Here is a 27,684-nt window from a genome sequence, read left to right on the forward strand (position 1 = left end):
CTCCTTACCTGGCTGGGCTCCAGCAGAACCAGGTTTAGGTCTGGTCTTGCTTTGTCGTTGCTGATAATGCCACAGTTAAATCTACTGCTTCAAAGCAGGGTGTCTCCTGGGGTTTAATGATGCTCAGCTTTTATATATTCACCAGGTGACTGTCACTCACTAAAGATTTACACTCACAGGAGTGCAATCCCATCTGCCCTCAAATTCCACACTACAGCCAAAATGAAATTTTCTTCCAAAATGAGGATCTCGTTGTCAGCAGTCAGTGCTAGCACATCACAGATTCAATTATAGAATGGTTTGAGGTAGAAGGGACCTCAACAACCATCTCATGGGCAGGGACATCTTCTGCTATCCCAGGCTGCTCCAAGCCTCACCCAACCTGGCCTTGGACATTCCAGGGATGAGACAGCCACATCTTCTCTGGGCATCCTGTCCCAGTGCCTCCCTCCCCACCCTCACAAGGGAGAATTTCTCCTCAGTGTCTCCTCTAACCCTGCCCTCTGCCAGTGGGAAGCCATTCTCCCTTGTCCTCTCACTCCAGCCCTTGTCCAAAGTCCCTCTCCAGATTTCTTGGAGGCCCCTCCAGATACATCAATTGTTTATTCACCCCTAAAAGTAGAGCAGGTGAATGACACACAGTGCTGAGGGGAGAACACACACAATAAAAACATTTCAGCTGAGCTGGGGCTGTTGTTTCCCACTCTTCACTCTTCTCATCCCCCCTCTGCACAAGGACACACGAAACAACAGTGCCAGGACTTTGCACTGTTACACCTCTCTGACTGAACCTCTCTGTCTTTTCCCCTCCTGCCAGCACCATCTGTTTCTGCAGCGTAAACAACTGCAGACAGGTTAAAAGCAAGGACATGTTTCAAATGAGACTCCCCCTCCCATACCACTTAAAAAGAGCACAAAGGAGCTTTGCCTACATTTTCCACTGTTTTTTGTACCCGTGTGTCCATAAAGCCTGCATTGATTCAGGAAATGTCACTACTAAGAACAGAACACTACTTCGTGACTGCACTGCTCCCCTCAGTGTGCTTTTAACACAGTCAAGAGGGTCTTTTCTCTTTTTTCCCTACTAATTTCTTCATTTCAAGTACAGAATAAAAGTGAAATGAGTGGAAAACGATGTTTGTGTTACAAAACACAAGTCTGTTCAAGAGCAGATCATGATTTATTGGCAGTTATTCTGAAACACGGATGACTGAATACAATAAAAAGATGTTTGTAAAAAAAAAAAAAAAAAATCAAACCAAACAAAACCGAAACAGGAAAACAAACAAATCTCATCTTTAAATGCATCACTTGAAGGCGTTGATTAAGGGGACACCGTGTGCTGGCAGCTCCTGGTGCAACTGACGGAACAACATGGCACATTTGTTCCTTTCCTGGGTCTTGCCGAGGGTGTGGAACAGCCGGGCTTGGAAGTAGAGAACGTCTCTGAGCTGCTCTTTACAGTCCACTTTGGCAAAGTAAGCCTTGGCTTCATTTAGATTCAAGATAGCAGATTCCAAAGCTGTGGGAAAAAGGGGGACAGTCATATTTAAGAAAATATCACAGTAAGAACTCCAAGCAAGGCAGCTCAAGTCTAAGGAGGCCAATTATAAATTCCTCAGCTTTTCAAAACCATTTGTGTCTTAGCAACATGGTCTCTCAGCTAGTTTCTATTATTCAGCCTTTGCTGCAAAATATGTGTGTGAAAGTATGCAGATAAACAATGTTCCATTATAAACATCTGTGGAACAACTAATTCCAAGTTAATTTTGTATCCAATAAGCAGGTAACACACTCTGGTGTAGCAGGACTCCAGTACAGACACTGGTTTGCACTTCTGAGCTGTTTCAGAGAGAATTACTCTTCACACTACCTTCAATCTTTTTTTGTGGAGTGTAGGAAGCTGCAGATGCCACCTGACATTTGGCCACCAAGAACATGGCACAGCCCTTGTCCAGGACGGCTCCATGGGCCAAGACAGGTTCTATTGCCATGTGCAGGATATTCAGGGCTTGTTCAGGAATGCCAAGGATCAGCTGAAAGAGAAATACTTGCTGGTTTCACACAGGAATCCACTGATATGAGCAGCTTCTTCAGGGAACACCAACACAAGCCCTGTCTGTTTCTAATAACATAATGTAACACAATTTTTTTTTTCAACTTTTTCCCTACAATCTTCTTTTAAATCAAAACCTGTGAGTAGAAATGAGCTGCTCTCTGAAATGATTGGGAAAGGCTTCTCTACTCAGTCAGTGCTGACAGCCACGCCTCTCAGAATAAACAATACAACTGAACTCATTACCAGCATTATTTTTAATATACAAGCCAACCTGTGCTACTATAAAGCCAATATACCAGCATAAAAAAATAACTGAAGACATTAAGACAGGGGAATTTTATGTTGCTTAATTATATACAATAACTATACATTTTAGTGATACACATGAAACTCAACTTTTATTAACTTCCTTGAAAGCTTTTACATTCAGAGTTTGCTTCTTCAGAATCAATAATTTAATTCCAACGAGGTTGTGTTCTTAAATCTCACAGGAGTAAAAACAGCATCCAGATCCCCAGAATAAATGTTGCCCTGCAGCCCTGTGAAAACACAAATCAGACCTACCTGGGAGAAAGCCAAGTTCAGCACAGTTTCAGAAGCCAAGTACTGCAGGCTGTACTCCCGAGCGAGGGCCAGAGCCTGGAGCAGCACCGGCAGCGCGATGGTGTGACACGAGGATCTCCAGTACAGCTCTGCTATGGACAACAGCACCCTGAACAAACAGGGGTGAGCAGTTACAAACCTTTACTCTGGATGAAAAATACCCACTTGTTTCTCAGGGAATTATTCTATCCACAATGGTATTGCTTTTGTTATGAATTACGCTGCTGCATGTACAATAAATTTAAATTACACCCTTAAAAGGAGATGCCACAGACATAAAAAAGATTAAATAACACTGTAGCTCTCTTAAGATTTACACCAAGGTAAAACTACACACACATACATTTCCATTTCCTACTTATTTTAAATGCAGTGTTCCCTTCTTCCACGAACCTTCATGGATCTTTTAAGTTTACCACGTTTTAGTTTACATATTAAAAAGAACTAGATTTAAATGACACAATATTTTGAGGATTTCTCCATACTGTGATTAATAATTGAAATGACTCTGTAATCTCGGAATCACAGCAGGTAATCTGAAGACTAGTGAAGTCTGAACACAGACAAATTGAAATGGCTGATTCTAATCACTGCAAAGTGGCTTTAATACTCTGAAAATGAAATATTCTTACCTAATCACCATCTCGGTGTTCTTGATTTTCTGGCAGTGGATCAACAATTTCTGCAGAAGTTTGTGTGCCTCTGACATTTGATTTTGAGCTTTCAATACAATGGCTTTTCTGTTGTGGTACAAAGAAAACATCACTGTATTTTTGTATTTTGCATAGAATTCTGCTCTTCAGAACACAGTAAATCAGGTCTCTATTTTGTGACCTGTGTTTCTTGTAACTGCAGACTGGCATCCTGACAAAGTGTACACATGCTGCACACACAGACAGGAGGAAAAACAGATCTCCCTGGTGCCAACTGGACAACTCCCAAGCAAAAAGGATCAAACTCATAAAATAGCTTTAGATAGAAACCAGGGATTGCCAAAACCAAAGGCCAAACAGGCAGCAGAAGTGGGAGGACATGCAAACTAGAAAGCATAAGTAATTATCTGTGAGAAAAACAGGTATGAGGTAAAGCAGCTAAAATTGTCCTGAGCTAACAAGGATATGGAGCAACAGGAAAATGGAGAACAGGGAAGTCAGGACCAAATGCACAGCAGCAGGGGATGGGTACAAATGCCCTGAACCAGACACTGAGCAGAACATTTAAAGATCAGGGAATTCGTGATCAGTCCAATTCCAGAAGGACAAGCATCAGGTCCCACAGCTTGAATATTGCTCTTTGGGCTGACTGGCACTGGCTACTTTTAGGTGTTTTGCCTCACTGAAAATCGACAAGAAATTCTTTGAACACTAAGCTGGTTTTCATACTCACCAAATACCAAGTTTCAGCTGTAACTATTTTTAACACATTATTCTCATTTAGAAACAAGACCCCATTAAGGTGAGTGAAAAAAAAAAATCACACTGTTCCATTTTGGAGATGTAGAAACAAGGCCACAGAGGAATTTGCTCAAGGCCTGAGCTCCCACCCCAGCTATTTGACATAAAAATCTGCTTTCTGCTCAGGTTTGAGTATAGCAGATTTTGAAGATGTTACCACAACAGATTCATAGCTCTAAAATAACACCAGCTTCAGCTATTCCAGTTCTTAAAATGTCCAGAGAAACTACTACAAATTATTATTGCAGGATGCTCTAAGGGAATAACCCTATAGGTTAGACAACATGACCCTAACCAGTTCTAGAAAGGGAAAAATATACAAGCACATGAGGCTGCCAGTGATAATTTTGCTAAATATTTCATTATCTTCATGGAACACACCTGCAAGTGCATGAAGACCCACAATTTCTTACCTGTATACACCTTCAATGCTATTAAGTGCTGTAATTCCTGCTACTAGAGAATCTGCTACATGGTATCTGCCATCATTCATGGCTCGCTCAAACTGTATTTTCTGATCAAACAGCATCCAAAGCTAAACAAAGAACATCCAGAAACAAGTTTTAGAAGTTGTGCCTGCTCATTTTCTAATCACAAATTAGAATTTACTTCTTATTTTCCCCTGGGGGTATTTATGTCTAGACACACTAACTCCACTCTCCAATTATTGGATTTACTGAATTACTGTCCTCAACAGAAATACTCAGGTCTGGATTAATGTTTCAATATCGAAGCTCACCTACTTGACTGCATTTTAAGTAAAAAGAGTCTTTTAAATCATTACTAATGATTTGAGAATTGCAGACAAGTAGACTTGTTCTGTAGTGAAAAGAGAAAGCTCATAGTATATTTAATGGGATTTTCAACACATCAGTGTAAATACTATTTTATAGACTCCTCTGGAAATGTTTCCCAGAGTCACACAAAAATCAGGTTATTAGCCAATTATCTCAGTTATTTCTGGATTGTAATATATCAAAATAAGCAGCACTAATTAAACAGAACTTTGAAGCTTCAAGTCAATGCAGAGCATTTAACTGCTCTATGTGCTCATGAAGGAGATGTATATTCCTCTGTTAATGAAATTTCTACTTGAACAGCTTCATCTTAGGAGGCTGTGTTGAGAGAAACATCTCACCAGTCTGAAAACAACACAGGCAGCTTTTCCATGATTTTGTAAAAAAGCTAATGCTGTACAGCTTCCCATGAGGATGAGCCAAGGGAAATGAGAAAATGTATAGCCCAAGGCATCCAGAGGAAAATTCAGGAGCAGTGGGATTCAGATCACACTGTATAATATTACATAACTTACAGGCTGAATGCTAAGTATTCTACCTGTGCATGCTGACTGTTGGGAGGGAATCTCTCCTTTAGGTGTTTCAGTATTTCAGAAGCAGCTGCAAAGTAGCCCTGGAATACAGAAGGACACTGATTAATGCACCAGGGCAGGGGCAGGGGGGTGTCCTGCTCCCCTCCCTTCCAGCACAACCCTCAGGGAAGGGCTTTGCCAAGCAAACACCCTGCATCATCTCTGCCCCCAGAGCAGGCAGAAAGAACCACAAGTCAAGTCTTGCACCCTGTGCCAGTAACACCCACATTTCTTCTCACCAAATGGCACCTGGTGCAAGCAGCCCTAGAGCTCACCTGCTCGGCGTGCAGCTCTGCCAGGTGACACAACACCACGGCAAAGGACTCGGTGTTGTTCTGCTGAACGCCCACGTTCACAGCCTCCAGACTGTTCATGCTCAGCAAGGTCTGGGCTTGTTGAAGTGCCATGGTGCTTGTGCAAGAGAAATATCTTTTAGTTTTCAAGCAGCAAACAACAACCATTTTTAATCTATGGTCTTGTTATGACAATAGTCTACATTGTCTGGTTAAGCCAGGAGCCTGGGGAGAAGGAAAACTTGCAAAACAACTGCTGTCCAAGGACTCTGGACTGTGCAGGCACAGCAAGTACTACAGACTGAAAGCTGCACACAGCCAAAGCACAGAGATGCTCAAAGTGGGGGCATAGGAACAATTTATGAGCTATTTGCCACTACTAAATGGAAACTCTATCTCTTCTTCAGTATGAGTTTTAAAGGAACACAAGAGAATGGAAATAATTGCACTCAGCCTGTACTGAATCACAGTCTGATTGCTTTATTTTAGTGCACTGGCGAGACACACTCACTTGTTACACCTATATAAATGCATTATTTGCTAACAAGTGCAGCAGCTAATCCAGGAGTTCCAAACAAAGCAAATACCTGCGGCCATATAATCTCCAAATGGCTGTTTTCTGTGCTATGCTGATGTCAATGAGCTCTGACAGGCTGTGCTTCCAATGCAACAGATCAGAATCTTTTAAGGCATCCATTAGTTTGTTGGCAGCCTTTCCTGCAAAAGCTCTTTGCTGAACCAAGGACTGTATTCCCAAGGAAGCAAGATACTGGGAAGAAGGAAAAAAACATATCTAGAGTGTTGGAAGACAGCAGAGTAACCCAGGCTTGCAAATTACACTGGAGCAGAGTTCTGAACTGCTAAAAAAGAATCCCAAAAAGACAGCACAGACAAAGGAACACTGCTCCAGGCATTTCTTTAAATACTCACTTATGCACACCCACACATATGTGAATGTCATTTTGTTGGATGTGAAAGGTAATTTCCACTCCCCCACACAGAAATCTTATGGAGGAGGACAGGACCAGTACCTGGATTTCTCCAGAACTGCTCTGAAAACAGCCTTTGCTTTCCTTCCCTTCCCCACAAAGAGGACATGTCTACTCCTTTCTCCCAACAACAGCAGTTTGGTCCATTTTAGAACAATTCTTTAAAAAAAGGAATTGTGGATTTGGGGAAGAACTAAACATTATCAGACAACAGATCTACCAGGGCACAAACTACCAAAGGGGAAGGCTGCCCTGCAAGATTTCACAGAGCTGTACAAGTAAACGTGTGCAAAGCCCTGCCAGAGGTATCAGAACTGAGCTTCAGGGAAGGTGGAGGCCTAAGAACCTTCCCTGAGCACCAGACTGTACCAAAATGATGCCTGGGCCAGTAGCCACAGAGAGGTTTTCTGCCTGAAAATCAAACAAGTTAGAAGGAAAACCAGTGAGCCTTGCAATAACGCTCTGGCTTACTAATAAGAAGAATAAAAGTCATAGAAACAGCTAGATTTTGGAGGGTTAAAACATGTTTGCTTAAATCCAGTCACATATTTTGAACAGACAAGCCACAAAACCACAAACTCTGATCACACACACACACACCCCCATCACCATATGGATTTGTCCCAGAATAAAGGATTGATGAAATGGACTCACTGGCAATCCAAAATGTAAGGATTTGTTCACAGAGTGCTCCAGCAGAACACAGCTATCAAATATCTTCTGCTCCAGGATGTACAACCAACTCTAGCAAGGAAAAAGATCAAAATCTCATTGCAAATAACTGATGGATGCAGCACTTTTAACTTGGCTTGCTGTTACAGAATGCACAAAAACCCACTGGAAATACAAACCACTTGAGGATTGATTCTAAGGAAACTTCTACTAAATGCTGCACAGCAAAACATATCAGAAGTGCAGCTAGGCTGGGATGCTGGTGTGGCACCAGCCAACGCTGGTGGAGGTTCAGTGATGCACAAAAATACAGGGAACTGTGGAATGCTGCACCACAGGAGCTTGATAGCATTGATGTCAACTCATTATAATGTTAATTACAGGAAAAAAAATAGAGAGAAATCCAAGTCCTTCCCTCCCACTTTGCTTGCTCTAAAGGTAGCTGGTTACTCTGAGAATTCAACAGATAGGAAGGAGGAAGCTTCTGAAATACTTCTTCTTTTTACAACATCTAAGACCCAACTTTGAGCTTATTGCTGAGATCTCTAGGATAAAAACTCCTGCTTAAGAAATTAACCCTGAGCTGCAAGAAAACATCCCATGATCCTGCAGATGTTGCCCTGTGTGCCAGGAGCAATGTCACCCCACTGCTGGGCAGTCAAATGCTGCTGTGAGAGAAGTTGTGCAACAGTTCACTGAGCAGAACGACTCAAGCCCCGTTTGAACAGAGCTCTTACCAGGCAGTGCTGCAGGCAGACGTGGTCATTGGACTCCTGGGCAATCCTGATGGCTTCCTGAAGTGCCAGTTCAGCCTGCTGGCTATGAGCACAGGGAGAACAATTAGTATTCCTACAGTGCTTAAGATACAGCATCCTGATCCAGAGGAATATTGATCTGAATTATACATAATGCACTCAGATCTCTGATTTAACAGCCTGTGTTTTCCTCCCACCACTCTGCAGTGCATTCTGGTTTTCAGGACAGTGTCTGACCAAAATGCAGCTGTAACCCCTACACAGGCTTTCAAACCCTGTAGATACCATGGTGCCAAGTTATTGCTTGAACAGGGGCAACATTTAGAATCTGCCTGTGTAGAAATTGCTGTTCTCAACTTTGCAGTGTCCTTCCCCTCTCCAGTCCTTTCACATCATGCCTCCAGGCAGCAATCAATAAATTCAAACCATAAATGATGATGGGCAGGCCAGCTTTATCAACAAAATAAATCCCACCTGTATGGCATTTTAAATTTTAAAAGCTCAGATGGTTTTTTATGTTTAATTATTGTTTTGCCAGACTACCAGCTCTATGCTGACTTGCAGAAAACCAACCACACTTTCTTGAGAATATGGATGAGAATAGGCAATCATGCCCACTGACCCTTCTGAGGTCATGGAAACATAATTGAACACTTAAAATACCCAGGACACAAACAAATGCCAACTCTTAGATGTCTCAGTTATTATGGAAACCAAATAAACATCAAAACAAAAAACAAACCCAAACAAATCAAGATGGCAAGATGATCCCAACCCAACCACAGCTGCTGCCAAGTGAGAGAAAGGCCCTGAAGGGATTTCCAGAAGGAAGGAGAGCTCTGTTTGTCAACACTTTGAGATGTCCCAGGGTGAGTTCCTTACTAGTGGCCGAAGCGGCAGTGCAGTGCCGCCAGGTTGAGCGCGGCGTAGCGCAGGCTCCGCCCGTAGCCCTCGTCCCCGTTGCTTTTGCTCTCTGCCCCGGTGAGGATCAGCCGGTCAAAGTAATGCAGGAGGCTGTGTGTGGAGCTGAAGACATCTTGCACCCTGAGGTTGTTTAAGTAGCTTAAATAATGCTGGAAAGGGAAACAAAATCAGCTTTAATTGTATAGATACTAAACCAGAGTTTTTGTTTATAATTATTACTTATTTTTGTCCAAAACCGTGAAATAGTGATCAGAAGTTGCAATAGTGATAGTACCTGGGCAGAATTTCTGGATAAAATTGGGTAATTTCTTGGACAAAATTGGCTCTCTGCCCTAACAGGATCTGCCAAATGGTGAAGATTACAAGATCTGTTTGTCAGAATGATCCCAGCGAGTCTGAGATCTGTACAGAGGTGGAATCCCTGTATTTATGTGTGAAGTGAGAGTGGGAATGGAGGCAGGACTCCCACAGTGTCTGCACTCAGGAAGATACTGAGAAACATCAGCACTGCTTCCAAATGCTGTGCAGATAGAAAGGAGATGCTAAAATTATGTACTTTTTTTTGTCATTGAGACCTGGGCAGGATAATCCTTTATGTTGTGAAGTCCAGCCAGGGACTATGGCAGCCCTTTCAAGGATACCCTTCCAAACAGCAGCAAGGAAAATCCTGTCTGCTCAGCCCAGGGCTGCTGGGAGGAAGAGGTAGAAAGCAAGGCAGGAAAGAGCTGAACTTATGGAAGTTGCTCAAGAAGAAGATGCTGAGGGACAAAGCAAGAGCTCACACCACAGTTCTGGAAATGTCCCTCAGCACGAGTTTTCTGTGGCTTTCAGTATAAACTGCTATTTAGGACCAGAAGCAAAGTGAACAGTAACCAGCAAAATTAACAGATATTGCATTTAATACTGACTTTTAAACTACAGGAGTATGAGGATTGAAATTCCTTAGAAAAATGTGGGTAAAAGATATAAGTTTTAGATTTAGTTGAACAAGAATGCACTCAGTCCCACCAAAATGAAGAGGTTTATATCTGTGCTTAAAGGGGAAGTACTTTGCTTAATTAAGGTTCCTGTACCTTCAGGAGTTTTAGTCTGAATTACTAAACATTTACATGCAACTTGCTCACACTTTTATCATCTACTTATATTTCAATAGAGAATAAATTACTTCCAAATAATCCTACCCTAGAGATAAGAAATCCTTTTACAACCATTCTGGATGAAGAAAAAGATACTTACTGCTTCAGCAAAGTCTGGATTAAATTTTAACAAGTTGTTCAATTCCTTTTGTAAAGATGCAGGAGCAAGAGCCTTTGTCTCATCATTCTTCAGTAAAGAAGCCTGGGAATAAAATTTGAACAGTACAAGTAAAATATCTAACTCCATAAGGAGGGTTATAAAATTATATTGTGGTACAGGATTGTCAGGTTGTTATCTGCTTGGAGAGGACATTAAAGAAGATTTTGTAGCAGCTCTGTCTATGATGACAGTGGGAGTTTGATTCCATACTACATTACAGTGTTCACTTTCCAGAGATCAGAGGGACCAAGTCAAATAAAACCTTATTCAAATGAATGTTTAAAGGCACTTAAAGAATCCTGGTGAAGTTTCTCTGTGAAGAACTAATGCCACACACAGCTCACTGGAATTACATTTATCTTCTCACACAAAAAACCACAAAACCTCAGGAAAACAAATAGATGAATCCACAGTTTGCTTTGGCAAGGGTTTCAATTAATAAAAAATCACAAAAACGTAATTCCTAAATTAGCATTACAGACTATTGAATTACTGACATTTGTGTCCATGTGTATTTCTGTTCCCTTTTTTATTTACCAGCTGGAATAACCAACAAAACTGCACATTTCACAGAAATGTGAGGCAAGCACAGCAGAAGGACCTTCTGAGAACCAAATATCAGCATATGGTGACATGTCTGGATAAAACCCCAAGTGCTCATACTGAGCAACAACATGCAAGATATCAACAAGCCTCTACCAGACCAGAGAAAACATCACAGCTGACACTGTGGATAAAATTCAAGGTGAAATTCATGTTATGGAACATTTCTTCCACTTTAATGAGAATTAACATACCTGCTGAGAAAGAAAATACTCTGCTTGTTTCTGGGAAAGAGGCCCACTGCAGGCTATCTCTTCTTCCCTGGTAAAAAACACTCTGGTTAGAAACAGGGGCAAGGAAAGACAACACAGAAACACATTTCGTCAGACACCCCACACTTCTGCTTTATAAAGTTTTCTGAGATATTACAGCTTAAAGCATGAAAGAACACTGAGAAAACTTAATAAAGAACAAAATTTATCCATCAAACTCAGCAATCCAAATGATTTCACACAGTTTAGCTACAACCTGCAGAGACTGTAGTTGAAAACAACGTTACCCTAAATGCACCCTAAAAAAAACTAAAGAAAAACAGCAGAGAGAGTATTTGACATATTCAAATGGCTCTGCTCTATTTTTTCTGTCTTCTGAAGGGCCACATCCATCACTGCTGGAAACAGCTGCTCTGTGGAAAGCCAGCAAGTCCAGCACACAGCCAGACCCCAAAAGCTGCTGTCTGATGATGCAGCAACTCCTGCACAAGATTATACAAATACAGTTTGCAAAGTAGATTTTAAATATGTGCACACATATAATACTTTCAGGATTATTCTTCAAATGGAACACCTGTTCAGCAGATGAAAACTCTCAGCACTTGCTTCTCCTTTTTGAGGTAAAAAGACACGAGTTCTTTTATTTGGAGACTGATGAAAAGCAAAACAAAACCGTTCAACTTCTCCTTATTGAGCAATCTTTCCTTGTTGGAAGCAGAAGTGACCTCTCCAACAGTTTTAGCATGTGAAAAACAGAGGAGTCACTCAGCAGTGGGAAACTGTGGGCAGCAACTGCCTGAGGGCTGTGGCTCCCTAAGCGAGGATGAGGCAGTGCCACCTTCCCCAGCCACTGACAAATGTTACCACACGGTGGCACCAAGGAAACGAGCGGCCACAAAGCTCAGCCCGGCTGCAAGATGCTTTAAAAAAATCAAAGATTCATTTTCTTAAGAGACAGGAAAGGCTTTAACATGAATTTATCACCTTAAAGGCCCGTCAAGTTCTTCTTTCTCCATTTTCCCATCCAGCTCCTCTGGATTTGTCAGCTCCATCTCATTCTCGTCGGCTCCATCCTTTTTCTCATCCTTTTGGAAGTACTGCTGGAGGGCTGTGTAAAGTTTATAGACCTGGCTGAAGGAAAGTTTGTTGTATGCCAGGATCATGTGGCGCAGGAACAGACCTGGAGAGGGGAAACACCTGCTGTGAGCACAGGATGTCAGATGCTGCTGCAGACAGGACACTAAAATCACGGCCAGCAGCTTCAACAACATCATTTAGTTCCTCATTGAACAGAAATTAATGAGAAATGGAATGGAAATTAGTGAGTCTCATCTCAGTGTTGCAGGGTGTAAATCTGGTTTTAATTTGGCAGCAAGTCTCACTAAAGATAAGTGATAAATTGTCAAAATCAGTGACAACCTCAAAATGTGCAAAACCATCGGTTAATATGCAACATCTGAGCAAGAGAAAAATGACATTCTGCAATTTTACACCTCCCCAGCAAAACAAAGCTTTGTCCTGAGGGAATCACATCAATGACAGATATCACATCAAAAACAGCTTATGGATAACAATTATTTACCTACTACACTTGTTTTGTGAACTTCTGGCTCTGTCCCTGAGAATGAATCTGAAAGGTCATCAAAAAATTGTTCCATGTCTTTCAGTTCTCCTTCTGCCATAAGTTTTAACCTAAACAGGGGAAGAAAATGACATTTTTTAGGGTTTTAATATAGACATCAAATAAAATATTCTCCTGCTTCCTGCATAAATGAGTGAACACAAACAAGTGATAACTAATTTCTTGGACCCAGGAGGTTTTCACACTGAGATAAATAAGACCACATTAAATATTGGTAAGCCAAATAATAATCAGGGTTGGGATTTTTTTTTCTCTTTCAATTTTTATTAAAAGAGAATAATTAGACAAGATTACTATTCAATAATAATACATTACATTGTTATTGTTATTACTATTATTATTATTGTTGTTGTTGTTGTTATAATAATATTAGACGAGATTGTTATTCTTAAAACAAATAGGAACCCTTTCTATTTTTGAAATTTAAAATTTTTGACCGATTATATTTTTGGAACTGTTGCTGTTTAGTGAGTTATCTGATATGACAATAGATCACAGAAACTTTAAATATGACGACTTCGATGTTGGTGCCTTTCAGAACTTAATTATGAGAAGTTAAGAAATCTGTCGGAGTAGAGTTTTGGCCCAAATGTATGCTTTCAAAACCTGCCATTTACAGGTTTCAGAGCCCTTTCCAGCGCTCCGAGCGGACACAAACAGCGCAGAGGATCCGCACGGCGGCCCCGGTGGTTCTTCCCCCGCCCCGCCCGCACGGGCCCCGCACCTGATGTGGACGGAGCTGGCCAGGTGCGGGCAGCACTCCTCGATGGCCTTGCGCAGCCGCGACAGCGCCATGTCCGGACCCTGCGGAGGACAGCGACATGTCGCGACAGGCCGCGACACAACGGGGCCGCCTCTCCCCCCGCCCCAGCCCGGGCCCCGACCTGCAGCAGCGGCAGCAGCAGCCGGTTGAGCCGCCGCCGCTCCAGCAGGCCGAGCTGCGCGCCGGCGCGGCCCAGCTCGCTGAGCAGCACGAGCAGAGCCATCTTGTGCGGGGTGACCCAGTCGCGGACGCCGAACACGTTGGCGTGCACGACGCCGTTCGTCAGCATCGGGTTGAAGTACAGGCTCTCGTGCACGCTCGCCATGGCGGCTCCCTGCCGCCCGTCACCCGGGAAACCGCGCGCGCCCGCCCCGCCGGCCAATCACCGCCCCCGCCGCCGGCACGGGCGCTGCGCCGCAGCCAATCAGAGGAGGGGCTGTGCGCCGCCACTGGGGGGCCGATGCGATGGGCCGGGCGCGACAGAGACGTTCCGGGGAGAGAAGGGACCGGGCGGTGACGGGGCTGCTCCCCAGCGCTGCAGCCAGGCCACGGCCGGGGACAGCCATGGGGACAGCGAGGGGATGGGCTGCGCTGCGCTTGGGCAGCTGTAGCTTTGAGGAGTTATCTGCTAGATAAGGGAACAAACATTTTCCCTCTGTGCTGGCACTGCTGAGGCGCTGCAAATCCTGGAGTCAATTCTGGCTCCCTCATGCCAGGCAAGACCTTGAGGGGCTGGAGCGTGTCCAGGCAAGGGAACAGAGCTGGGGAAGGGGCTGGAGCAGCAGGAGAGGCTGAGGGAGCTGGGGAAGGGGCTCAGCCTGGAGAAAAGGAGGCTCAGGAGGGCCTTGTGGCTTTGCAGAACTCCCTGACAGGAGGGGACAGCCGGGGATCGGGCTCTGCTGCCATGGAACAGGGACAGGAGGAGAAGGAACGGCCTCAGGCTGGGCCAGGGCAGGCTCAGGGTGGATATCAGGACAGATTTCTTCACTGAAAGAGTGGTAAAGCATCGGAAGGGGCTGACCGGGGAAGTGACGGAGTCGTCATGCCTGGAAGTGTCCAAGAAACAAGTAGACATGGCACTTTGCAATAGGGTCTGGTGGTTGGTAACAGGTTGGACTTGATGATCTTGTAAGTCTTTTCCAACTTTAATGATCCTGTGATTAATGAAGATGGCCACACTTATACCAGGTGAGGTAAAAGTGACCATGGGTAGTGGTTTGGTGGGGTTATTAATTTTGGAGCTCTCTAAACAGAGAGTCTTGTTTAAAAAGGAGACATCTTTCATACAGCATATATATATATATATATATATATATGTGTGTGTGTGTGTGTAGTTATGCATATTTTATACAGTAAAAATATACATAATGTACATAAAATATACATAATATACAAAATATACAGTAAAATTTAAATCAACCCACCTATCTAATACATTTTCCCTGTGCTCTGACACCAGCATTTCCATGTTACAGAGAACACCACGGTGTGAATTCACTCTCCTTTGGATTTCCTGCAAGTTAATTGTGATACCATAAAGATGTTTCCACATGTAAGTTTTTATTTTCTCAATAACTTGTTAAAGTACTTCATTAAGGCATCATATTCCCAAAGAAAATACTCCAATTATTATAATAGTTCTCATTTTTGTAAGTGAGTGCAAAACAAAACTCAATATTATTATACATCTGCATGTCCCCAGGGATTTCCATTGCGCTGCTCCTGATTCATGCCTGGGGGTGGTGAGAGGAGGAGGAGGAGGCAAATCAAGCGGGGAGTAATTTTCTAGGATACATTTACATTTAAGAAACTTAACATTGTAGCTTGCTGCTGCTGGTGGCATAATTAATGATCATTTCCTCGCCCTCAAAGAACTCATTGAGCTGTGTCTGAATGCAGAACGCAGGAAGTAACAGCCCCTATTATGTTATAAAGGTCAATTTGCTGACATTTCCTGAAAATAAAGCCCGATGGCCTGGGCGGAAACACGGAATTGGTGGCGTGGCAGGACAGGCAGGGGAGGGGGATGAGATAAAGTCCAGGCTGCAGCCAGCCTGTGCAAGGACTGGGAGGGAAAAGGAAATGACAAACATCTGGTTCTGATGTTTCTGTGCAACGCTCTGGAGCCGAAGTGTGAACTCTGCTGACAATCCTTCAGTGCGTGGTGCAGAGGGAACATTTAGAATACACTTTTGAAGTATATTTAAATCAGCTCTCACGCCTAAAAACCAGCAGTGAGGGATGACTTTGATTGTGTTAAATCTAAGATTAGGTAACACAGTTGAAAAAGTCATCTTTCAGCTTACCTAAAATAGGCTGTGCCCGGCAGCGAGGCCAGAGGGGCCGCCAGGATGATCTGAGGGATGGAGAACTTCTCCTGTGAGGAAAGGCTGGGAGAACTGGGGTTGTTCAGCCTGGAAAAGAGAAGTTTTGGGGTGACTTGATTGTGGCCTTCCAGTGCCTGAAGGGGCCAACAAAGATAGAGGCCCTTTTAAACAAACTGTTTACAAGGGCCTGGAGTGACAGGACATGGAGAATGGCTTTGAACTGGCAGAAGGCAGGGTTAGATGGAATTTTGAGAAGAAATTCCTCCCTGTGAGGGTGCCCAGAGAAGCTGTGGCTGCCCCTGGAACCCTGGAAGTGTCCAGGGCCAGGCTGGAGGGGCTTGGAGTAATCTGGGATAGGGGAAGGTGTCCCTGCCCATGGCAGGGGTTTGGAAATAAGTTATCTTTAGGATTCCTTCCAACCCAAACCATTCTGATTCTGTGATTCCTTGATCCTTCCCATAGCCATTAATATCCAACCTGAAATCCCCAGATAAAGCCCAGCGATTAAATTTGTCTTTTTTAACTTTACTATTAAATTTTGCAGATCGTTAAATTAAAACCAAATTAATATTCCTGGGAAGAATCACTTCCCTACCTCTGTCTCTGGTGCTGTGTAAAACCTCGGGGGATTACGGAGCTGCAGCGAGTCATTGTCACTTGTTATTTGGTGGCAGAAGGAAATGGGACATCTCGCAGTAATAGATTTAAATCTTTTAATGCTGCTTTGGCACAGTCCAGGAGGCTCAGCAAGGGCAAGTCTTTTATTAATAGAACCTCTTGAAATGCTCCTTTTCACCCACGGAGTAGCTGGCACAGTTAAAGATCCTCGTTTAAAACCCTCAGCGTGGTTACAGTCTGGGCACGCTAATGCAGTAAAAGTCATCTCAAATCACATGTTAAGGACATGATTCATCCAGATCTGCCCAAATTAAGGCAGGAGTGGCAAGTGCAGCTGCCAGCACTGTCACCAGATCTCAGCTCTGTCAGGCCCACGTTACTCCCTAAAACATCTGTGTTTGGGAGGATTTCTTCTTAACAAATCCTTAACAGAGAAAAAGCGAAAATGTTGGGTTTTGCTTGGTTTGGGACAGCCTTTACCCCATTACAGTGACTGTAATGGGAGTTCTCATGTTTTAATGTATTATTATCAACAAAAATATGTGTATAATTTGGTACTTGAAGGGTGGCTCTGAATTGACAGAGTTGAGATGACATAGAACTTCTTAAAAACCAAATTGTACTGATATTTTTAAGGTGTCTTAAAGCAATCCCTTGCATTAGAAATGTGAGGAATGTGCTACTGCAAGCTCCAACTTTGTATTCACAAGACTTTTCTATTTTTTCTGTTGCTTTGACTAAAATGGCAAGCTATTATGGGAGGGAAAAAAAATGAAGTTTTTTATTAAGTCATGTGTACAAGTTCAGAGCATAACTAAAGCTTGTCAAGGAGCATAAGCATTTCTGAAAAAAGGTGACCTGATTTTGAATTAAAATATGGTGTCAGTGCAAATCCAGAAGTTGGGCTGTGTGCAGTATCTGCTCTTACTCCTGAAGCTGCCAGGACTGTGCCATTCACATGGCAATTACACACCTTTTTCCTCCCCCTTTTTTATCCACTTCTTGTATATTATTTGCTGAAAAAAATAGATCCTTCCTGCAGAAATTAGCAGATTGCATCCAACCCTTTGTAGGGGTAAATTTGATTTGTGTTCCCTGTTTATTTTCAGCCACTTTTGTCTGCTCCTCTTTTTGGCAAAGGCCTGCCTGGTTCTTGGCCCACTGTGCTGTTACATAAAGCTTTCCTGAAGCCTTGGTCAGGTTTGTACTGCTGAGGTTTCTTTAATGTAATCTTCTGGTTAAAAGCCTTCGGTTCTTGCAATCTATGATTGTTATTTTATATATATATATCCCACTCACAACCTAGAGAAAATAATAATGGCATTTAGGAGCTCGCTGGAAGTGGATTTTTAGATAATAAATCTTTTCTCAAGTTTCATGGTTCTTACCAAAGGGTTTGGTAGAATAAAACTGAAAGAGGGTGGATTTGGGTTAGGTGTTAGGGAAAAGTTCTTTATGCAGAAGGTGGGGAGGCTCTGGCACAGGGAAGCTGAGGCTGCCCCTGGATCCCTGGAAGTGTCCAAGGCCAGGATGGACATTGGGGCTTGGAGCAGCCTGGGACAGTGGAAGGTGTCCCTGCAGTTCCAGTGCTCTGCCACCCTCCATGGAAAGAAGCTCTTCCTTATGTTGAGGTGAAACCTCTTGTGTTTTAGTTTATGGCCATTCCTCTTCATCCTGTCACTGGGCACCACCAAAAAGAGCCTGGCACCATCCTCCTGGCACCCCTTGGAGATGTTTGTACGGATCCATGAGATCCCCGCTCAGCCTTCTCATCTGCAGACAGCTCCCACAGTCTCTCCTTGGAAGAGAGATGCTCCAGAGCCTTCATTGTGTCCGTTCTTTCTGCTGGACTCTCTCCAGGAGCTCCTTCCCTCCCGTCCTGAGGAGCTCAGAGCTGCTCACAGCACTCCAGATGTGCCAGGGCAGCATCACCTCGGAGCCACCATCGGTGCCACAGTCAGTGACTGCATGGGTGACACCATGGGTGTTCCATCGGTGACAGCACCAGTGCCACTCTCGGTGCCACTCTCGGTGTCCCATCAGTGTCCCATCAGTGTCACTCTCGGTGTCCCATCAGTGTCCCATCAGTGCCACTCTCGGTGCCACTCTCGGTATCCCATCAGTGTCCCATCAGTGTCCCATCAGTGCCACTCTCGGTGCCCCCCGCATGTCCCGGCCCCGCTCGGGGCATTTCCGCGCCCCCTCGGCCCCGCCGTGTCCTCTGCTCCCATTGGCTACTCCCGCTCGCCGTCGGGGCGCAGCAGCCAATGGGCGCACGGCGCGGCTGCGCGGCAGCCAATGGCGTGCGGTCTTTCAGCAGGGCCCGCCCTCCGAGCGGCGGCCCGGCGGGGTCGGCGCGGGGCGGGGGTGGCGCGGCGCTGGAGCGGCGGGAGCGGCCATGAAGGTGAGGGGGGGGTCCCTGAAGGTGAGGGCTTCGGCCAGCCGGGGAGGCGCTTCTCCCTCTGCCAGGAAGGGAGAAAGAGGAAGGGGGCAAACCGGGGAGGGTGACGGGGCCGGGAGTCCAGCAGGATGTCCGGGCCGGGCCGCCCCTCCCGGCTCGCCTCAGGCCGCGGCCGCCGTCCCGCCCCGCTCTGAGGGGCGGCCGGGCCGGCACCGCCGAGCTGAGGGCCCCGCGCTGAGTCAGCAGCCGGGCAGGGCGGGCCGCGCCTGTGAGGGGCTCACCGGGGGCTCCCGGAGCCCCGGGCGTTCCCCTGAGGCGCCGCGTCGCGTCCGGGGCTGTTGCGCCGTCCCGGAAAAGCTCTGCTCCGTCCAAGGGTGGGTGTAAAGAGGAAGTTTCGGTTAAAATGATTAAAAATAAATCCCCCCCGCCGCTCTCCTGTCGTTCTGCGGCTTTGGTTGCACACCCGGCTTGCACAGGTGTGTCAGGAGCAGCAGGTGAAATCCTCGTCAGGTAGCTAAAAAGCCTTAAAGCTGAACACAACAGCAGAGAAGTTGGAACCCAGGATTTTGCTCTTATGAGATGCACATGAGGTATGGAGAGGGAGGATACCGATGGCAGCTTGTTCATGGAAGTGGAGACTGATGGTTTTGGTGCAGAAATTTGGAATGTTTTGATTAATTCTCAAAGGAGGGTTTTTTATTTGTTTCAGCGTGTTTACTTTGTGTGTTGTGTTGGAGCTTTTCAGCATGGTGCCATTTCTTTTACAGAGATATATGGGGAGTCTAGACACCGTAATTCAATTATCAGTTAATGACCTAAGGGCATAGAAGGAATCCACAGGTGACGTATGTTAGGGAGAAAATTAATGCCCACGTAGCCCTACCTTTCACCTTAAGTGAGTGGTTGGCAGCAAGATAAAGAGATTTTCTGTTTGATGTGAACTACTTCCGTGCGTCCAAAATGGGTAGCAAAAAGTTCCTAAAAATATATGTGTTTGGTGTTGACAGTGATGTCTGAACAGTTGTTACAGGCTCTGGAATAAAATCAGTCTAAGAAGCAGGTGTTAAAGTCTCAGGCCAGGGTTGTGGTTTCAAATGTCTCAGGTCCTTTTAGTCATTGTGTGTTCTGCTGCCGCTGTGACCCCCTGCACAGGCCATAGTTGTGTAATAAAGGAAGGTGAATTTTGACAGATCCTTTTGGTTCATTATTTTATTTTTCTGCTATTTATATGTGGCTGATTTGAGATATTTTAGATACATAATTGACTCCTCAGCTTTGAAAAATAGGTGATGAATGAGAGGAATGGTTGTGTTACAGCTTTCTCTTAAGATGAGAGGAAGTACTTTTCAGAAGTTCCAAGTTTTAAAACTCAGAGCTCTGCTGTCATTGGTTTGCAGGATGTATTTCTGGAAAGTTAATTCCTCTCGCCTAATAAACCAGGATAATTATGTTTTGTCCAGGGAAAATTAATATTAATGCATTTCCACAGTGCTTAAAATGGAGAAGTATAAAACAAGCTTTGGTTTGAGGCTGGGCTGTGAGTGCCCTGGAGGTCAGGGAAGGGCCGCTGGAGTTCATCCCCCTGCAGAAAGCTGAGGAAGATCTCCTGTGCCTGGGGTGCCCAGGGCACGGAGGGTTCTTGTTTCACCAGGATGAATTCTGCTGTTGAAATATCCATAATGATGAGTGGATTTAACAGATGAGAGGATTTAATTAGAATGTATATTTGATGTTTTAACTGAAGCTCTTGTTCTTACCTTTTGTGCTCTGTGGTTTGAAAGGAGATGTTCTGGCCTACCCCCAGTTATTCTGGCATTAAGTTCCCGCAAATGTAAGAGGATTGTATTCAGTTCAGGGCAAATGTGCAACTTCATCTAGAAATTAGTTATTGTAGTTACTACAAGAATTAAAGCACCACAATACACAGCTGAAGTGCATGTTCTGGTTGGCTGGGGCTTTACAGCAAGAATTAAAAGTCTCAAAAGCAATTATTTTTTGTCTTGGTGCTTTGGGGGGAAAAAAATAAAAAAAGAAAGATGCTGCCCTGGAATGAAAAAGAGAACAGCTGTTAAAAAAGTATGAAAAAATCATTGCATTTAAAGGAAGTTGTATCCCTCAGCTGGAGAACCTGATGTGATTCTGTTTGTCCCTTGTGTTTTTTCTAGCAGGTCTCAGGGAGCCACCTGACAGTGATTAAACTTATGACCTGCCCAACTTGGAGTCCAAATTCCACCTTTAAGTAGAATATGAACTTTTGGTAGAGAATCCAGTGTTAAAGGCTTCCAGGGACAAAAAGTAGCACTTTTGTTCATGTGTTCAGAATTTCCAGCGTTTTAAGATTATGTGACTTAAAACTGAAATACAATCAATAGAAAATAAGTTTCTGTAGATTTATTTTAACTTTTGTTAGACATTTTGTAAAGTAACAAAACAAGAAGGTTCAGGGAGATCTTGAAAAATGTTTTCTTCTCAGTGAAACCGGACTGTAATTATCTTCTAACGAAGGTTGGTTTTCAAATTTGAAAACTAGGAATGTTATTTTAGAGAGAGTTTTGTTGTGAGTCATGCAAGAGCTGGATGAGTTCTGGAGCAGCTCCTGCAGGGACAGTTGTGCATTAATCATGAGAAGTTGCTCTTTGTGCCTGTCACCGTTCTGGGGTTTGGCCCTCACCTACAATGGGCTGTCAGTCACTCCTGCTTTGCTCCACTGTTGCATCACTCCTCAAATCCCTGACTTTTTCTGGGGAATTCTGTAGAAGAGGAGTTGTGAGTGTGAGCTCCTTGTGCCTGCGTTGGCCCCTCGGAGGCAAATCTTTCCCATTTTGGATTTCAGCTGGGAGTGGAGCTGGTCTGTCACAGCCGTGAGCTTGCTGGGATCCTGGAGCTCCGGGCGTTGGCACCACGTGCTCCTGGGATGATGACAGATGGAGTGAAGTAGCTCCTCAGCAGCAAGTCACATCTGATGTGGGCTTTCAGATACTGATTTTCTGCCTTTGCTCTGTGATGTTTTCAGGCGGGAGCTACTTCCATGTGGGCTTCCTGCTGCGGGTTGCTGAATGAAGTCATGGGGACGGGAGCAGTGCGTGGCCAGCAGGCTGGCTTTGGGGGAGGTGCTGGCCCCTTCAGGTTTACACCAAGCACAGGATTCTCAGCATATCCTGCTCCTGCTGCAGCTGGCACCAACATCGTCTGCAAAGCCTGTGGACTTTCCTTTTCTGTTTTCAGGAAAAAAGTGAGTATATTTCCTACTGCACTGTATTTTTACCTCTCTGAACTCATCTGTGGTGTACTGAGAAATCTGTGTGTGTTTCTCAGAAACCTGAGGTGGATATAGGCAGGGAGGGAGGTAGTGCCTTATTCTGAGGTCACAGGAAATTACTGTCAACCAGGATTAGAAGTTAGTGACTCTGATATTCATTAGTGACACGTTGGATCGGGGCTGGCCTGAAAATTAATGGACTCTTGATTTGTAAGATACACGTTAGCTTCAAAATCTTTAACAGTAAAGCAAATCTGGTTTTGAAGATGGCACCAAACGGTGGTTGAGTACTGAAGTGAACAAACTGGGTGATGGAAAAGTTAAAAACTCACAAAACAGTATTAGAGCTCCTTTCTGGAAGTTCTTGTGTAGTTCTGGTTGTTTACAAACCAGCTTTAGTTCTGCTCCATGCTGTTGTGCTCCAACAGCCTCTTTCTTCCTTGGGAGGCAGTTTGGTGGGTTAATGCAGATAAATAAACTGAGATTGTTCATATTTTATTATTTCTGTGTGTCACAACTGTCCAGGATTGTTATTTTGTCCCCTCAGTGCCCTAATCCTCTGCAGCTCTTTGAGATAATAATGAAACCTCTTCTCTCAGCTTGTGTGGTGTTTTTCCCTTCCAACATGTCCTGTTCACATGGCAGGGCTTTGTTGAATGAAGTGTTGCGTAGGGACATTTCTGAAGCTGATATTAATTTACTATAATCCTGGAAACATTGAGCAGTTTGGGTTTGTTCACAGCAGCTGGAATGCTGACAGTCTTGCCTATTCCAGCTTTTGTGTATTGTGAGTCCTTTCAACAAAGCTCTCTTCAAAAGTGACATCTGGGCTTTGGGAGTATTTCCCTCCCATGTGATTCATCACATGCAAGGCCTACTTTGAGTTCTTGGGAATCAGCTGAGGAAGCAGTAGGTTCTCTAAAGTTTGGGGTTATACTGTTGTTCTACACATGTGAAAGGAGCAGTGACAGTATATTCAGAAGTATTTTAACAGACCATAAAATTTGTTTTAGTTTCCTTTGTTGTCTAAACTACAAACTAATTATTTTATTTATTTGTTTATTCATAATACTTTTCACCAAAACCTCAAATCAGCTTCAGTAGTGCCAAAAGAGCAAGGGACTCTCTTGGTACACTTGTAAAATAGGCAGGGCAATTTTCTGTATTTAAATATTAAAAATTATGTCTGTCACAACTGACAGTGGAAGAGCTAATAGTAAATTCTGTAACCTGGAGAAGGAAGAGCAGGGCCTGGATTTGTTTCCTGTACCCAGAGCTGAATGGTTCCCTCCTTTCCCCTCAGCACGTGTGTTGTGACTGCAAAAAGGATTTTTGCTCATTTTGTTCCGTCTTACAAGAGAATCTCAGAAGATGTTCCACTTGTCACTTGCTGCAAGAAACGGCCTTCCAGCGCCCTCAGCTCATGAGATTGAAAGTGAAGGATCTGCGTCAGTACCTGATCCTCAGAAACATCCCCACGGACACCTGCAGGGAGAAGGAGGACCTGGTGAACCTGGTGCTGGACCACCATGGCTCGGGGGAGGACATGGACGCTGGCAGCTTGCGTTCATCACGCTCACAGACTTCCAGCTTTTTTACCCATCCCTTTTCCACATCTGTATCCATGTCAAACCCAGGAGAACTTGCTAGCAGAAGGGGAAGCACAGGAAGTGGAACACCTTCACGGGTACAGTGATTAACATGTTTTATGCAATAGCGTTATTGTTTTTTTAATAGTTATGTATCAATAAAACACCAATTGATACAGTTTGGAGGGATAGGAAAAATGCTGTTTGTACCCTGCACCTGAAACCTGGAGATAATTAGCAGAGATTCCTAGTTCATGTCAGAAGTGACTTAAACCTGGAATTGTTAGTAGCAATTGGACCTTCAAAATGTCATTTCATTGTAACCTGTGATCACCTTGGTAGGAAGGAAAGTGTTTTATAAGGGAATAGCGTGGTTTTTTATCCTGATGAGTTTCATTTTGTATGCAGGGACAAATGGAAACATCTGTAAATAATGAAGAAGAAGAAAGTGCAGAAGAGCAGGTGAGATATGAACTATACAAAGAATAGATTTTTGGCATGTGCTACCATAAAGTGTTTTAGATGTCTGCCAACATTTGGCCTCATGCTGTGGGTTCTTCCAGCATTTGCTGTGTCTGGCAATGAATGTCTGCACACACTGGCTTCAGAAACAATTAAACTTTAGCCAGGCTGCTGCAGCTTCTCGTGCTCCAGCTGTGGTGCTCTGAACTAACCAAGACAGCTCAAACCACACAACTGATGTGTTTCAGACCCCGGGACTGGCCAGGAAGAGAGCGAGGGCATCCCTGTCTGATATTTCCAGTCTGGAAGACATTGAAGGCATGAGTGTGCGGCACCTGAAGGAAATCCTCGCCTGCAATTTTGTCAACTACTCAGGATGCTGTGAAAAATGGGAACTTGTGGAAAAAGTGAGCAGACTGTACAGAGAGAACAAGGAGAACCACAAGACACGTAGGTTTATACTTTATTTCTGCTTTCTTTAGAATACTGAGTTTCCGGTTTCTGGTTTGGTTCTGCCAGTGGAAGAACTCGGTATCTGAACTCAGTATGCTGTGCTGGAACACCTGGAAAATGTGTTTTAGCAATGCATGGTGGCCCTAGAGTAGCTGAACGTGGCTGTAGGGATTAAATAAAGCATTCCAGGATTGTGCTGGTTTTTTGAGACTTTCTTCCAAAGCTCAGAGAGCTCAGCTTTCATGGTGAAGGTAAAATTGCACAACCAAGAACTGGTTCCTCTGAGAACTGAAACTTGGCACCTTCATGTACTTTGCTGGTTTCACAGGGCATTAGCCAGAGCTGCTCTGTAGCTGTGCAGATCAGGGCTGTTACTGCAGAATTAAAATCTACAGTGACAAAAGTCCAAGTGCTTTGGTCTCAGTCCACATTTTCATAAGGTGATTCTGTGGCTGCAGCTCAGTGGCTGCTGTTCTACCCTCTGCTACATATAGCAGTTGGAATCTTTCACTTGGGTAATTTGTCCTCAGACCAATTCTTGCTCACACAAAACTTGGGAAAAAAAACCTTGAGCTGAAGGTTTATTTTTTTCACCATGATCTGCATGATCTGATGGGGATGGTGACTATTTGCAATGAAACTTGAAAGGTTTTGTTCACTTCTGCCATCTTTATGGCCTACTTAAGGCTTCCACTTCTTAGTCTGCTGTATTATTATTGTGTTTAATCTTCTGAGGAAAGTGTTCTGCCAAACAGTGAGCTCTGAGATGGAAAACCAACATGCTCTGAATTTTAATCCAGCATGTTACTTCGTAGTCATTACATTCAGAATTGAAAATAGTTTCTTGAGTTTAAAGAATGAAGCCAAATATTGGATGTTCACTTGAGGGGCTTTCTAGTTCTTATTTCATTGCTTATTTTTGGTGGAATATAGATGAATTCATAGCTGGGGGTTAAAAGAGTTTGTGTGAGGGGGTGGAGCACGGCTAGGCTGGAACTGCCCTGGTTCTGCAGGGCCCAGAGCTGTGACCTCCCTCTCTGTTGGTTTCCAGAGGGGGAGAGGATGCAGCTGAACGAGGATGATGACAACCTGTGCCGGATCTGCATGGACGCCGTGATCGACTGCGTGCTGCTGGAGTGTGGCCACATGGTCACCTGCACCAAGTGCGGCAAGAGGATGAGTGAGTGCCCCATCTGCCGCCAGTACGTTGTGCGGGCCGTGCACGTCTTCAAATCCTAAGGCAGCCCTGCCCCGAGTGCCCATGGCAGGATTCCTGTGGGCAGGATTCCTGTGGGCAGGATTCCTGTGGGCAGGAATGCTGGGTGCCCTGGGGTGCACGGCAGCGTTGTCATTTTGATTAAACTCGGCCTTTTCAACGTCAAGATGTACAAGTTGGTGAAAGGTTTTTCAAGCAGCTCCTGCAGCGCAGGGCTGGGCAGGCCCAGGTGCTGCCCCACTGACCTTACTGCCCCACAGATTGCTGGAGTCAAACTGTTTACAGCAGTTCTTGCTCTCTTCTGAAGAATCTCACCTGTCCTTACGCATTCAGCACTCGGCAAGTGGTCAGCAAACACCTCTGCTTGAGCCTATTAGCCTGTGGTGTTCTCTAGTGCATTAGAAGCAATGAATATATCAGTTGATTATTCAGCTTTTCCCTAACGATAGAATGTATCTGTTCCGACAGCCTGGCTCTGCTGGTGTCGGACACAGCTTAGGCAGCACTGCCATGAACTGTTCCTGCACAGAAGCCCTTAAGCAATCTTGCTTTATGCTGATTGCTCCCTCTGAATGTCTGTCATGACACGTGTGCTGTCTTGGCTGTTCTGTCTGTGTACCAAACACTCCATCACTTTGCAGGGCTCAGGGGCTACACTGGGCTCTGCCTGGTGGGCTCCAAAAACCAGTTAGTAAGTGGTTTTTAGTTTAGGAATAAACTATTTTTTTAAGAAGGGGTACGACAGTAAAACATGTTAATGTGGTCCTTAATCCGCTCATGCCTGTTGTAACTATTAATCTGTGATGATTGTACTCCATGTGCCGACAGCCTGATGTTACTGTGAGTCCTGGTCAGGGCACCACCTCCTTGCTGCTAACGTGGAATGTACGGCGTTACTAACCTTAACTGGGGAGGGGGAAGCAGGAGCAGGGCTGGTTTTTGTTTAAAATCTCCTGTTCACACTTTCACCCAAAGCCAAGTCACCCAAACCAGCTTCCCAGGGGCTGCTGAGGGCCCTGTCTTGATGCCAGCCCTGGGCCCAGGGTCAGACTGAGCTTTGTGCCATGAGCTGGGATCCAGGTCCTCTTGCAGCAGGAATTGCTCCTGGGTCCCTGTAGGATGTGTGTGAGCAATGACCTGGGGAAGGGAGCAGCAAGAGGAGCTTGTGCTGGGGGTGAGAACAGGATCCCTGTGACCAAGCATGGACACAGCTGGGACTGGTGAAGTTCATTGTAAAAAAGAGGTGAGGAAGGACCATGTGTGTCCAGTTGTTCTTTAAGCTGAGTTGATTTTAAAAGGTACAGCTTCTCCTTTGATCCCCCATGTGGCAGCAAAGTCCCAGAGCCAAGGCTGTGCTTGGCTGAGGGAGTAGGACCTGAGAACTGGACCTGTGCTGCACTGGCACCCGCTCTTACTTTTGTGAACTGTTAAGCTGGCTTGGAAGGGAGAAAGCAGCTCCTCCTCACACAAAACACAGCTCCAAGCTCTACTGGGTATTTTTCAGAAGGGAGCAAACCTCTCAATGGCTTTATTTTTTAGAAATAACTTTTTAATGGTACTTAATTCCTGGAGTCTGTCCAGAGGGGAGGCTAATGAAGACAGACATACCCTTGGTGTTATTTCCATGCTGCTCATTAGCCACTCGAGCTTAATAAAGATGGGTGATGGGCTCTCTCAGCCTCTGTCTCTTTTCTTACCCAGCCCTGGCAGTGCTGGGGGTTACTC

At 44.6% G+C, this 27,684-nt stretch overlaps 2 protein-coding genes across 6 annotated transcripts; one reads left to right on the forward strand and one right to left on the reverse strand.

The window, feature by feature from the left end:
• Window positions 1-1,166: 1,166 nt before the first annotated feature.
• On the reverse strand, window positions 1,167-14,000 carry ANAPC5 (anaphase promoting complex subunit 5). 2 transcript variants are annotated; one of them, XM_058851860.1, is made up of 17 exons: window positions 13,756-14,000; window positions 13,596-13,675; window positions 12,812-12,921; window positions 12,214-12,409; window positions 11,212-11,278; window positions 10,355-10,456; window positions 9,077-9,267; window positions 8,177-8,258; window positions 7,422-7,511; window positions 6,366-6,547; window positions 5,761-5,896; window positions 5,452-5,526; window positions 4,530-4,651; window positions 3,295-3,402; window positions 2,624-2,771; window positions 1,874-2,036; window positions 1,167-1,522 (listed from the first exon to the last, which is right to left on the reverse strand). In XM_058851860.1, the coding sequence occupies exons 1-17, from the start codon at window positions 13,957-13,959 to the stop codon at window positions 1,308-1,310; spliced, it is 2,271 nt and encodes a 756-aa protein (XP_058707843.1). In that variant the 5' UTR covers window positions 13,960-14,000; the 3' UTR covers window positions 1,167-1,307. The 2 variants fall into 2 exon arrangements, with proteins under 2 accessions (XP_058707843.1, XP_058707844.1); XM_058851861.1 differs by lacking the exon at window positions 1,874-2,036 and having other exon boundaries at window positions 1,361-1,522.
• A 4,890-nt stretch (window positions 14,001-18,890) lies between these two features.
• RNF34 (ring finger protein 34) lies at window positions 18,891-27,630 on the forward strand. Of its 4 annotated transcripts, none has more exons than XM_058851277.1 (6): window positions 18,891-18,983; window positions 21,994-22,212; window positions 23,543-23,926; window positions 24,237-24,290; window positions 24,539-24,740; window positions 25,795-27,630. In XM_058851277.1, exons 1-6 carry the CDS (start codon window positions 18,978-18,980, stop codon window positions 25,980-25,982), a joined length of 1,053 nt encoding a protein of 350 aa, XP_058707260.1. In that variant the 5' UTR covers window positions 18,891-18,977; the 3' UTR covers window positions 25,983-27,630. The 4 variants fall into 4 exon arrangements, with proteins under 4 accessions (XP_058707260.1, XP_058707262.1, XP_058707263.1 ...); XM_058851279.1 differs by lacking the exon at window positions 18,891-18,983 and adding an exon at window positions 19,192-19,354; XM_058851280.1 differs by lacking the exon at window positions 18,891-18,983 and adding an exon at window positions 19,388-19,490.
• The last annotated feature ends 54 nt before the right edge of the window (window positions 27,631-27,684 follow it).

Source organism: Poecile atricapillus, chromosome 16, assembly GCF_030490865.1.
Source record: "Poecile atricapillus isolate bPoeAtr1 chromosome 16, bPoeAtr1.hap1, whole genome shotgun sequence".
Classification (NCBI taxonomy): Eukaryota; Metazoa; Chordata; class Aves; order Passeriformes; family Paridae; genus Poecile; species Poecile atricapillus.